This window comes from Ostrinia furnacalis, unplaced genomic scaffold, assembly GCF_004193835.3.
Source record: "Ostrinia furnacalis isolate ACB-3 unplaced genomic scaffold, ASM419383v2 OfSCF5196, whole genome shotgun sequence".
NCBI lineage: Eukaryota > Metazoa > Arthropoda > Insecta > Lepidoptera > Crambidae > Ostrinia > Ostrinia furnacalis.
The window spans coordinates 140356-153349 of NW_021135435.1; the positions used below are offsets into that span (position 1 = coordinate 140356).

Here is a 12994-nt window from a genome sequence, read left to right on the forward strand (position 1 = left end):
AATGAAATATGTAGAAAAAGAAAAAGACAAGCAGTCTTAAAGGTCAAAATAAAACATTCACAGATATTTTGGGATCAGATTTTAATAACAGACTGTTTAACTCTTTATTAAACAATACTTGAATGAACAATTTGATTACTACTATATTAAAAAAAGCGTTATTTTGGAGAAAGTCAATAACGTTAACAAGTTATTTTAAAATATGTCACATCACTAGTGCATATTTTTAAATGTCAAATTGACATTTTCTTTTTTAAACCATCTCATTTTTGGCCTTACACATACGGTAATTGGCCAATAAGGTTCTATCAAAGTGATATTTAATTAATATTTTATTCACATTAAAATCTTAACACGTCCTCCAATCCGCTGTATAACACGACAGTTTCGTGACATCTGACTGCTCCATTTCGGTCTGGCGGCCGTCGGAGTCCACACAGCGGCACATCCCGCGTCTACACTGAATCTTCCTGAAGTTGCCGTTGCTGCAGCATATTGGCTTCTCGGAGGATGTGCTCATGATGTGGGAAGTTCGGGCGCATTCTGAGAAAAATAATAATTTAAAACTTTATTGCTTAACAATATCGGCGTACAAAAGGCGTACCTTCTCAATGCAGTATTATGGCATTGTCGTCCAGTCAACCTTTTAGCCAAGATGAATGTTATACAAGGCATTGTAGACCACCATTTCTCTTCCCGTAGTAAGTATTGTCAAAGGGAAGGGGATAAAATATGCGAACATCTGGCTAAATCCTCCATTTGCAACTGTGGGCTGAGTGTGAGTTTACTTACATCAAACTCACACTAGGCACTCTGGTAAGTAAATTAGAAAATGGTCGTGTTAACGCAGTAGAGATACAGACTAGAATAATAAAGTTTACTCTAGTCTCTTTTATCAGTTGGCTGATAATCGTTATAGAGCAAGGTTTTTGTTTTGAAGCTATGGCTTAATAACAAGTGTATGATCATTTCATTTGACACAATTAGTTTCTGGAACAGTGTAATAACATTGGAACTTACTGCAGTCTATATTGTTGTACTCGGGAGTATTTGGATCGGCCTGGTAATTTCCTATTTGTTCTCCACGCTCGTCCACGCAAATCTTTCTGTAATATAAAATAAGAAATTAAGTACCTACTTACTTGGCTAATTTACACTCAAATTCATCTGGATTGAAAGAGAAAGATAACATTATCGATAGTTCTGCTTCGTCTTCTGACTTGGGACAACTGGGATCAAACTTTATACGTCAGCTGCTTTGACGGGGCTCTCAACTCAACTCAATCGGACTAACTTAGGTCGCGACCAAAAAATTTAAATCGCACGTCTTTTCCGACAAAGGGAAGGATTGAAGAAACCAATGATTTTACACTAGAAATCTCCTACTGATGTTTTTAGCAATTTGTTATTGACACAAACATTTTCCATTTATAGTGATCGTTAAAATGTCTCATGCCCGTTTTCACCATCAATCCCTAATTTTTAAGTGACCCCTATGAAAACTGAATTCTTGTTATGTGTTACTATTAAAGGTCATTTAAAAATTAGGGATTGCTGGTGAAAACGGGCATTAGTCTCATTAAAAAATACATACAGCCAAACATATAACCTCCTCCTTTTTTGAAGGCGGTTAAAAAGTAAGTAACTTTTGGGGGTTTTTTACCCTTACGTACGTTCTATTCCTACTAGTAACGATCCTGGTAGGCGTCCCATCAGGCAGGCAGCCTTGCACTGTGCTGAAGAAGTCCACATTGTACCCTTCCTCCTCACTCTGCTGGATCAAGTCGATCTGATCCTGGATGCCTTCGATGCAAGGCGTGGTTAAGTTGTAAGGCGGGTCTCCGCGGCTCTGCTCAGGGTACAGGTCTAAGTCTGCATCGTCTGGAAGGGATTTTATAGCTTTATGTAGAACTGCCCAAATTAATTAACACTCCAGTACCTACAGTGCAAGAGAAACAAGTGGTACTTTTTGATCGAATCAATAATCGTATCGTTCACGGAGCTATGTAACTCCATACAAAAAACACATTTCATCATTTTACAACTGTCACGTTTTGCCGCCTGCTTGTGCTACTGAACACATTGCGCTGAAAGGCACCCAAGTAGTTTTATGAATGAACTGCTACGAAAGGACTTTCCGAAAATAGCTCCCAAAGGGAAATGAAACGAGGTCCAATTATTGTTTACCCCATAGAACCTAGAACTTCTCTAAGATAGAGACTAGAGTGAATTTAAAAATCCCGAAATTAACGCGAAAGAAGCCGCAGAAAAAATAAATAATAAATAAATATCCTTAGACATTTTACACTGCGCTTCTAGTCCCAAACTAAGCAAAGATTGTACTATGGGTACTAGACAACGGATATAAACATACTTATAGCCCGACCAGGAACATAAAAACCCTCGCCATGTTGCGTAAAACTAATGGTACTAATTTCTTTTAATGGCAACAGTATAGTTCCAAAATACTGGACTGTCCTGTCGATGACATTGACAGTGGGGCGCCACCGTCAATACCGGATCGCTGGTTCAGATTTTTGCCATGTTGGAAACCATATAGTTGAACGATGGTAGCGCCCCCCTGTCATTGAGTTTGGTGGGACAGTTCAGCGTGGGTCATCTATAACTGAAAACTTCATTGACATGTCACCTTGCATGTCAGTCTATTGCTGTCAAAGTGTAAACAAACTTTATTTTAAATGTGCGCAATTGATTTTGTGAATTAAATTGCTAAAATCTTTTTATAGTCGTGAAAGAAAAGTGGTTCACAATGTGTTAAAGTATTTGTCGAAGAGAAATACTAAGGGTTCGGACAATATTTTCATTGAATAATGTTTCCGACAAAGGTTGTCAAATTGACTGACATGTTTATCGTATAGTACAGTCCACTATGAAAATTAGCTGTGGTTTGTTTCAACTACCTATTTTAAACATTTTGGTCACTTTCTAAGTGTTGAATTTTATGGAATTGGGAAAGAAGTACCGAGTTTGAACCGTTCATGAGCAGACATTGCAGTTGAATATTCAAGTTCTGAATTTGATTATTGATGAATAATAAAATAAATCCTACTAGCTCGATTGATGGTTTCATTTAATTTATTTAAACCAGGTTACCATATTTAGCTATAATAATATTTTTTCGTTAATTTATGAAAATATCAAATTAGCACGTAATCCTGAATCCTGATACATAAAGTTAGCCTATTAATTTAACACAGGTACGACTGTACTCAGTGTTGCACTATCAAATGCAATTGACGCGCCTCTATGCCAGGGTTTTTTTATGTTCCTGGTCAGGCTATAAATACTTTTTTTTTGTAAATACATACTTATTATACATAAAAAGCAAGTTAACAAATAAAAAGCGATCGTAAATGTTCTCGCAAAAAGTCCAAAAATCTTACAGCAATCCAGCTCCGTCAGTGGTGTCTCGTCCAAGTTCACAAATGTAGTACTTTGCACAATCTCTCCAGAGACTGTATCCACGCAGTAACACTTTCTGTCGATGCACTGGATAGGGTGGAAGTTACCGTCAGGAGTGCAGCGGGGACCCACCACGGGATACGGAACTCCTGGGCTTAAGTTCTTCTTGATTTTCTCGTGCAAGCGGGAGCAGCCTGGAATAGTCAAATAAGAAACACTAGTCAAAAAAGATAGAGGATTTAGGAGTCCCATAACCCGTAGTGGGACTCAGTCACTGGATGTATGTTCTTTTTGATCTTTTTATACAAGCCGGAGAAGCTTGGAATAGAAGTAAAAACATTACTTAGTGAAATAAGGTAAGAGGTAGTGGTATCATTCAAAGAAGGTAGGGGGCACACCGAGGTTCCGCAACGGGACACGGGACTCCTGGATATTCTTGATTTTTTCATGCAAACGGAAGCAGCTTTTAACGTGGAGTAAGAATATCAGTAAAAGAAAGTCCAGCTGATTTTGTGGTTAAGTGGTTAGAGTATGACGATATTAACTGAAGGGTTTAATTCATGTATCACGAATTATAATATTATGTACCTTTTAAAGCAGATATTTAGGTTTATTTAGTATTTAGTACTACGGTACTAAGTACTAAATAATGACAGTGAACTAAAATCATTATTTGCAAAGGTTGACTTTGGGTCATCATGCATAGATTCAATTACCTAAGTTAAGTACTTAATGTTCATACTATTACCGTGGTTTGCGGTAAGTGGACCGATGATCTGGTGAAGGTCGCGGGAAGTTCCTGGATGCGGGCATCGCAGGAAATTGAAATTTGTGGAAATCCTTAAAGAAGGCCTTTGTCCAGCAGTGGCTTGGCTCAAACGAACGAACTATTACCAAAGTACCTAAATACAAATGAGTAGGTCATCTTCATAGAAACTCACCGAGCGCGGTTTGTATATGAGCGCGCCAATACGTAAGTATGCGGCGCTCACGCTCACACTGACAAAATTCGGCGCAACACCCCGCTAATCAACGCTAAATTTTGTCAGTGTGTGCATCACATACTTACAAACCGCGCTCGGTGCGTTTCTATGAAGATGACCTACTCATTTGTATTTACTCTGCTATTACTTACGACAATGCATGTTCCGCTTGGTCTCTACTCCCAAGTACACTGCTTCGCCGAATATCCTCTCACCATCTTCGGACTGGCAAAAGCATCTGGAAGAAAATGAGATTATCATTATCATTTGCCAGTGTTTACTATATTGGTCATAATCCTATGTGAAACTCTTCTGCTAGATCAGTGCGTGTACACAATAGAGTGGACCAAGGCGGAGAAGAAATAAACCAAGAAACTATATTAATTACAATCATGTGAGCTAGGAGTTCTAAATTTCAAACATTTTTGTATTTCTTTATTTACAACTAATATCCGACAGCGCGAGCGGTCTCGTACAATTTACTTTCAATGAATGGATTTACCATAGCTTTTACTGCAGTCGAAGCTTGGGGCAGTTACTGTTCAGGCTGCATATATTCTGCTCTAAGTTTTAAGTACTACAGTTTTTATAACTCTCTCCTGGGACAGTTTTTACCTTCACTGGTTGGGTATTTATTACACACGAGTTGCAGCGGTGGGAATAGTCCCGTTCTAGAAGAGTAGCAAAACGTTCTTACGTCTGAGTTGGGACGCAAGAAAAGACGTCATATTTCCCCTTCCCGTCGCACGACGGTCGCTCCTCCAGCTCCCCTGTCTCCCCTGCCAGATGCCTTGCGTCGTAGTCATCTTGGTCCCTGTGGCAGGTTGTGTTCACTGGAATAGACATTGTTGGGTACAGTTACTGGTTATAGATCCTGGAGCCAAGCAAACTTTAGGGTGTTCTGACGTATTATTCGGTGCAGATAGTTAAAATTGACCCTGGAGACAAAGATCATCGAACGAATCGCTGGCTACGCAAAAACTTTCTATCACATCAGAACGTGATTCAATTTTACGGCTTAGTTAGACGGTGGACAGTTGATCATCATTTCAACTACAGGACCTCATCATCATCATCATCATCATTTCAGCCATAAGACGTCCACTGCTGAACATAGGCGGGTACTTCTCATTTACACTCAAATCTGATGGTCACACAATAATAGTTCATAAACGGTATAAGTTAGAACAATAACTTTGAAATCAGATGATAAAATATCTATTTAGCTACATACAAAATAAATTTTATCGTAATAGAAGCAAAAATAATACGAAAAAATCACATGAAACGATAAAAAACGGGGTCATTTTTCGCGTTCTCATCGTGTCACACCTTCGGTTGCAATGAAACATTTGGTTACTGCATTCACAATTTTCATTCAATTTGTGTGTAGCATATACCTACTAAAATCATCGTTATTAAATATACTTTCCACACAATAGTCAAAAAAATATCTTCTTATAATTATTTTGAATTGAGAAAGCGAAACACGTTGGTCACACGATTTTAGGTACCTAAAATTTTGAGTAATAATACAAGATTGCCGTTAAACCGAACACCAGCAACCAATCACAGCGTTCTATTCGGTTAACGTCAGTCGCGCTTCGACCATTGGGGAGGTGAGATAGGTCGATCGTCGCTCCGCGAAAAAAATACGTAACTTTTTGTGATTATCCATAGACATACCGTCGCTTGCTTGAACAATATTTTCTACCTCTAAAATTTAAACAATTTAATTGAAACTTTGCCATTGAAAACTTAACATGTTAGACTTATTTGTGTAGTATTCAACTTGAACCGTTAAATTCAAATTTAAGGATAATTCATAAAAAACTAAAATTTTCGTCACCTTCGTGGCATCACCTTCGTGGTGTTTTATACACGAAGGTGATTTTAGGCCACGAAAGTGATTTCTTGCTTTGGTTTATTTTAAAATATAGTGACTGGTGTTTATGTTTTTACAATATTTTAATAACTAATAAATTATACGTGGTAAGTAGAGATCAGTACATCAATAAATAAATAAGGGCCTCGTATTTTTGTTGTCTGTCTGTATGACTGTATGTATGTCTGTATATGTGACTGTGTATCTGTTTGTAAGATAAATTTAATCTGAAGTTTGAGTTAAAAGTTGTACAACAAAAATACGAGGCCCTCTGGCCTAAATAAAAAATATATTTTTGTTGAGGGACTGATAATCAGTTAGAGTTCTTTTTTATTGAGGTACTGATAATCCGTTTTTTGCTTCTTTAGCATTTCAGAATGCCACCACGCCACCAGTGTCACCCTTAAAACCAATTGCGTAAAATCTTGTAACTTAGTAGGTGACTTAATCGGTAAAATTTTATCTTGTATTTAAGTAGGTACCTATTTATATTATGTTATTGCTATTTATCTATGAAAATAAGACAAAATATATGTTTTATAAACACTTAAGAGTCATTTACAGTAGTAAAGTTTGAAAAAATTATTGCTGTGAAGTACAGAATCACTTTCGTGGCATCAAAAAATTCAAAACGTTAAAGCTTCCAAACGAAACTCACAATTTGACTGATTTATTGAGAACACAATCTTCACATCAAGCGCTACAATTTTTGTTTACAAAAAGTTGAAATAAGTTAGAAATAAAATTTGCCACGAAGGTGATGATGAGAACCGTGGCGATGAGAAATACCCAGGCCTCCCCAATGCTTTCCATGTTGATCGATTGGTAGCAGCCTGCGTCCAGCGCTTCCCTAAACCCCGAGTGAAACCGCGGGCGGAAAGCTAGTACAATCTAAATTAATCCTTACTCCTCCGACAGAAGTTGCCATCGGCCTCAGCGATGCAGGTGAGTCCGTCCCCGCAACGTCCAATGGTTGTCCCGGTCCCGGGACCACCGAGACTGCAATGCGCGCCTTCATCTGAAAAGTACGGGACATCATCATCATCATCATCATCATCATCATTATCATCATCTCAGCCATAGGATGTCCACTGCTGAACATTGATCTTCCCCAATGCTTTCCATGTTGCCCGGTTGGTAGTGGCCTGCGTCCAGCGCCTTCCTACTACCTGTAGGGCAGCGAAGATGTTGTTGTTGTAGGTGTTGATTGAAAGGCCGTGGTTTCACTAATTAAGTTTATTGCCAGGTCTGCACAGTTTAATACACACAATCACAAGTGTAATGGCCGGAGTACGAAACGCTACTTACTGGGCGCGAAAGGCGCTCAAATACATACGTCACAAGATCGAACGAATGAAGGAATGAATGAGTTTTAGTGTTGGAACCCAACACTACCTTTACGAAAAGTACGGGACAAACCCTTAGGTATTTATAGATCTCTAAAATTCTTTATGAAACGAAGGTTGTGTGATTTCATCAAACATCACTAGAAATTTATTGCTTCAGATGGGAGTTGAACTCGGGATCTTCCGCTTTCCGGGACACTGAACTCAGTTTGAGTGAAGCTGTGAGTCAGCTCTTTTTTAACCGACTTCAACAAAATGAGGAGGTTCTCAATTCGATTGGTATAATCTCACTAAAAATTGAATTTGAATATCGTGAAATTAAAGTCAATTTTCGCAAACAAAATATTATTGAAGGGCATTCCTTCACTTCAACTTCGTCCTCTCATAAAGTGGATGATGCAAATGATGATGTGGATGATAATGATGAATAGGCAACCTACTGAAAGTCGGCAGACAGTAGTGGAAGACGGCAATGTCAGCCCGTTGTAAGTCACGTTGATCATGATGCTTAAGGTGCCGAAGCCGATAATTATAATTATGATTCTGTTGATGATGAAGAAGAGGAACCTACTTAAAGTCGGCAGACAGTAATCGCAACAATTGCAGATAGTCGGCGAGGGCAGCGTCAACCCGTGATGAGTCGCGTTGTTCATGATGGCAAAACCGATAATGATAATGATTCTGTTGATGATGACGAAGTTGATGATGTTAAAGTGGAATCTGATCATGCTGTTAATGACGATGATGATGATAAAGAACCTACTGAAAGTCTGCAAGCAGTAGTAGTTGCATATAGTTGGCGAGGGCAGCGTCACACGGTAGTGCGTCGCGTTGTTCATGATGCCAAAACCAATAATGATAATGAGGACTCTGTTGATGATGGCAATGCTGTTGATGATGATGATGCGTTTTATGATGACGATGTTGCTGTATATGACGAAGACGACGGTGATTATTAAGAAGAGATTACTAAAAGATAGCAGGCAGTAGACGCAGCAGTTGTAGATAGTCGGTGAGGGCGGCGGCGGAAAATGATGATAATTCTGTCGATGGTGAAGATGCTGTTGATGATGATATAATGGAACCTGATGACGAAGACGACGGTGATAATGAAGAAGTAGAACCTACTGAAAGTCGGCAGGCAGTAGTTGCAGCAGTTGCAGATGGTGGGAGACGGCAGCGTCAGCCCGTGGTGGGTAGTGTTGTTGACGATGATGCGGTTGATGATGCTGATTCAGATGCTGTTGTTGATGATGAAGAAGCAGAACCTACTGAAAGTCGGCAGGCAGTAGTCGCAACAATATTGCAGATGGTGGGAGACGGCAGCGTCAGCCCTTGGTGCGTCGCGTTGTTCATGATGCTAAAACCGATAATGATAATGAGGACTCTGTTGATGATGGCAATGCTGTCGATGATGTTAAAATGTAACCTACTGATGTTGACGCTTTTGATTATGAAGAGGAACCTACTGAAAGTCGACAGGCAGTAGTCACAACCATTGCAAATGGTGGGAGACAGCAATGTCAGCCAATGGTGCGTCGCGTTGTTCATGATGCCAAAACCGATAATGATAATGATTCTGTTGATGATGACCATACTATTGATGACGAGAAAGTGGAATCTGATGATGATGAAGTAGAGGAACCTACTAAAAGTTGGCAGGCAGTAGTTGCAGCAGTTGCAGATAGTGGGAGACGGCAATGTCAGCCCGTGAGGGGTCGCGTTGTTGACGATGATGCGGTTGATGATGCTGATTCAGATGCTGTTGTTGATGATGAAGAACCAGAACCTACTGAAAGTCGGCAGACAGTAGTTGCAGCAGTTGCAGATGGTGGGAGACGACAATGTCAGCCCGTGAAGGGTCGCGTTGTTGTTGGTGATGCAGATAATGATGCTGATGATGATAATGATGATTCTGTTGATGAATAGGAACCTGCTGAAAGTCGGCAGGCAGTAGTATTTGCATATAGTTGGCGAGGGCAGCGTCACACGGTGGTGCGTCGCGTTGTTCAATAATGATAATGAGGACTCTGTTGATGATGGCAATGCTGTTGATGATGATGATGCGTTTTATGATGACGATGTTGCTGATGATGTCAATGATGCTGTATATGACGAAGACAACGGTGATTATTAAGAAGAGATTACTAAAAGATAGCAGGCAGTAGACGCAGCAGTTGAAGATAGTCGGTGAGGGCGGCGACGGAAAATGATGATAATTCTGTCGATGGTGAAGATGCTGTTGATGATGATATAATGGAACCTGATGACGAAGACGACGGTGATAATGAAGAATTAGAACCTACTGAAAGTCGGCAGGCAGTAGTCACAACAATTGCAGATGGTTGGAGACGGCAGTTTCAGCCCGTGGTGGGTAGTGTTGTTGACGTTGATGCGGTTGATGATGCTGATTCAGATGCTGTTGTTGATGATGAAGAAGCAGAACCTACTGAAAGTCGGCAGGCAGTAGTCGCAACAATATTGCAGATGGTGGGAGACGGCAGCGTCAGCCCGTGGTGCGTCGCGTTGTTCATGATGCTAAAACCGATAATGATAATGAGGACTCTGTTGATGATGGCAATGCTGTCGATGATGTTAAAATGTAACCTACTGATGTTGACGCTTTCATTATGAAGAGGAACCTACTGAAAGTCGACAGGCAGTAGTCACAACCATTGCAAATGGTGGGAGACAGCAATGTCAGCCAATGGTGCGTCGCGTTGTTCATGATGCCAAAACCGATAATGATAATGATTCTGTTGATGATGACCATACTATTGATGACGAGAAAGTGGAACCTGATGATGATGAAGTAGAGGAACCTACTAAAAGTTGGCAGGCAGTAGTTGCAGCAGATGCAGATAGTGGGAGACGGCAATGTCAGCCCGTGAGGGGTCGCGTTGTTGATGATGATGAGGTTGATGATGCTGATTCAGATGCTGTTGTTGATGATGAAGAAGCAGAACCTACTGAAAGTCGGCAGACAGTAGTTGCAGCAGTTGCAGATGGTGGGAGACGACAATGTCAGCCCGTGAGGGGTCGCGTTGTTGATGGTGATGCAGTTAATGATGCTGTTGATCCTAATGATGATTCTGTTGATAAAGAAGAACCTACTGAAAGTCGGCAGGCAGTAGTCGCAACAATTGCAGATGGTGGGAGACGGCAGCGTCAGCCCGTGGTGGGTCGCGTTGTTGATGCTGCACTCCTGCGCCGTTGATGAGCAGCCTGGGTCGTTGACGTATGTCTGTGCAGGAATTTAGTTTTATAGTCTGTCGCTATAACAAATTAACAGTATTGTTGTGTTTCACCAGTTCAATTTGGTATTTGTTTTACCGACAAAATTGATTTCTCATGTCTCAAGTGACTGTATGGTTTTAAGAAATATTCTAAACCCAAACTTTTACCTGGAAGTAGTACGATAGTGGATAAGTCTTGTCCCCCTTTTAAAAATCCTTTATCACCAGGTCACTACTAAAAGTAATGAACGTTAAGACAAACTAAGATTTTATGATAAAGGACTTATTCAATATTGATGTTTCAAAGTATTGTGCAACTGAAATTCTATTATTTATGTAGTAGGAATAGGAAGGTAGGTTCCTACATTGATGTCATAAAGCTTATTTTCAACTTTTGCTATAGCAATGTTTTCGACTTTAATTTCGCTGCTGCACTCAGTGTAGTAAGTATTTATTCTGCAGTGATAGTAACCAAGATCTACAGCTTAACCGCCGTTATATCTCAACCCGTGAAGGCCAAGTAGGTGTCCCAGGTGAAAAAAAGAAAGAAAGAGAGAGTCTTTATTCGATGCAAAATAAAATAACAACTTTAATAAAACTAAACAGCAGGGTACAAGCACCCTACAGCAGGTTACAGACGGTAGAAGCACATCTAGAGAGAGAGAAATAGGGGCTTTACCCTTTCGCTAGCAGGCTTGTTTACTTTCTTTGCAAAACAATAAGTAGTTATTTAAATAGTAAAAGTTTATTCAACTATCCACATACCGCACAGAATCCTTGTTCACACAACACATCGCATAGTATTAGACTCTTACTTATACACAATAACAAAATTATAAAACAATGCGCTTTAGCCATTTTCTGTGACGACCGTAATAGCACTGATTTGAATTTATTGATAAGGTATCGATAGCATTGTAATTATCGAAAGATAAACGATGAATAATGAATTGGCGGTGGAGTACAGAGTTCTTTGTTAGACCGACGCAATTCTTGCTATAAATTACTTACTTATTTTTGCAATTGAACAGTTTAGATGCCTAATTACAGTAGGACGCCGATTATCCGAACGCCGATTAACCGAATCGCCAATTATCCGAATCGGTCCTAAGCTTAATATAAAAAATTAAAACCCAAGTATTTTTTGTTTTCTATTGGTGTAACAAGTTGGAACTCGCAGGAGTCTAGATATATTTCAACTGAGCGACTTGTAGAACTGTAAACACAGTTATTAAAGTTTATTCTATGTGTGACAGTTCGTTTTTAACATGCTTTTTCTTTATTACCAGTCTATGTCCGATTATCCGAATTTTCGATTATCCGAATCGACCCCGGTCCCAATTAATTCGGATAATCGGCGTTCTACTGTATAAAGTCTCTTCGTCCATCAGAAAAATTCGAACATGGACTACCGGGCTACCTAGTACCCAGTACACTGGTCATCATCATCATCATCTCAGCCATAAGTAGGACGTCCACTGCTGAACATAGGCCTCCCCCAATGCTTTCCATGTTGCCCGGTTGGTAGCGTCTTGCGTCCAGCACACACTGGTGTCAGGCTTAAAATATCACTTAAACTTTAATCTCTTAACCAAACCATGGATTAATAAGTATCTCTATTAATCCATGACCAAACTCAGATGACATACAGAAAGAGATTCTGCAAATGGGGCTCGAACCCAAGAATTTTAATGGAGATTGTGTAACCTACTCCAAACTCTCTCGCTACTAAAGCGGGAGCTGATGCATGCTATGGGGTTTTCTCTAGTCCACCAAGTTCTCATACCTGGCCAACATTATAAAATTTTGTAGGAGTGTATTAATACTTATCTCATGTATTAACTGTCGTCAAATATCTAGGTAGGTATAATATCTGTACCTATATGTATAGTGTTTGATGACATATTATTTGATCATTTATAAGGTGGATAAGGAAGGGTATTCAAAGTTAAAGCCGAAAAATAAGTATAAGGGCATTTCTACGGGGACGACCGATCGACCTACTGGGGCGAAAAAAGTACCTTTAAAATTGAAGTACGGACTTGAAAAAAATCACACGTATTTATAGGACTCTTGACTTGATGGAGAGCATATTTAGAAGACCGCCAGGTTTTACATCTC

General features: G+C 39.7%; 1 protein-coding gene across 3 annotated transcripts; it reads right to left on the reverse strand.

Annotated features, from left to right (window-relative positions):
• Positions 1–66: 66 nt before the first annotated feature.
• LOC114360864 (uncharacterized) lies at positions 67–11768 on the reverse strand. 3 transcript variants are annotated; one of them, XM_028315700.1, is made up of 9 exons: positions 11639–11768; positions 10752–10881; positions 7199–7309; positions 5104–5239; positions 4559–4644; positions 3405–3617; positions 1674–1881; positions 1021–1106; positions 67–543 (listed from the first exon to the last, which is right to left on the reverse strand). In XM_028315700.1, exons 1-9 carry the CDS (start codon positions 11729–11731, stop codon positions 350–352), a joined length of 1257 nt encoding a protein of 418 aa, XP_028171501.1. In that variant the 5' UTR covers positions 11732–11768; the 3' UTR covers positions 67–349. The 3 variants fall into 3 exon arrangements, with proteins under 3 accessions (XP_028171501.1, XP_028171503.1, XP_028171502.1); XM_028315702.1 differs by lacking the exons at positions 10752–10881; positions 11639–11768 and adding an exon at positions 8910–8969; XM_028315701.1 differs by lacking the exons at positions 10752–10881; positions 11639–11768 and adding an exon at positions 8766–8865.
• Between the last annotated feature and the right edge of the window lie 1226 nt (positions 11769–12994).

Coding starts and splice junctions, on each gene's coding strand:
- LOC114360864 (XM_028315700.1), bottom strand. CDS start 11,731: ATGGCTAAAGCGCATTGTTTTATAATTTTGTTATTGTGTATAAGTAAG. Junction 3,618..4,558: donor CAAGCGGAACATGCATTGTC/GTAAGTAATAGC, acceptor TGACTATTCCAG/GCTGCTCCCGCTTGCACGAG. Junction 1,882..3,404: donor ACTGACGGAGCTGGATTGCT/GTAAGATTTTTG, acceptor AATCCCTTCCAG/ACGATGCAGACTTAGACCTG.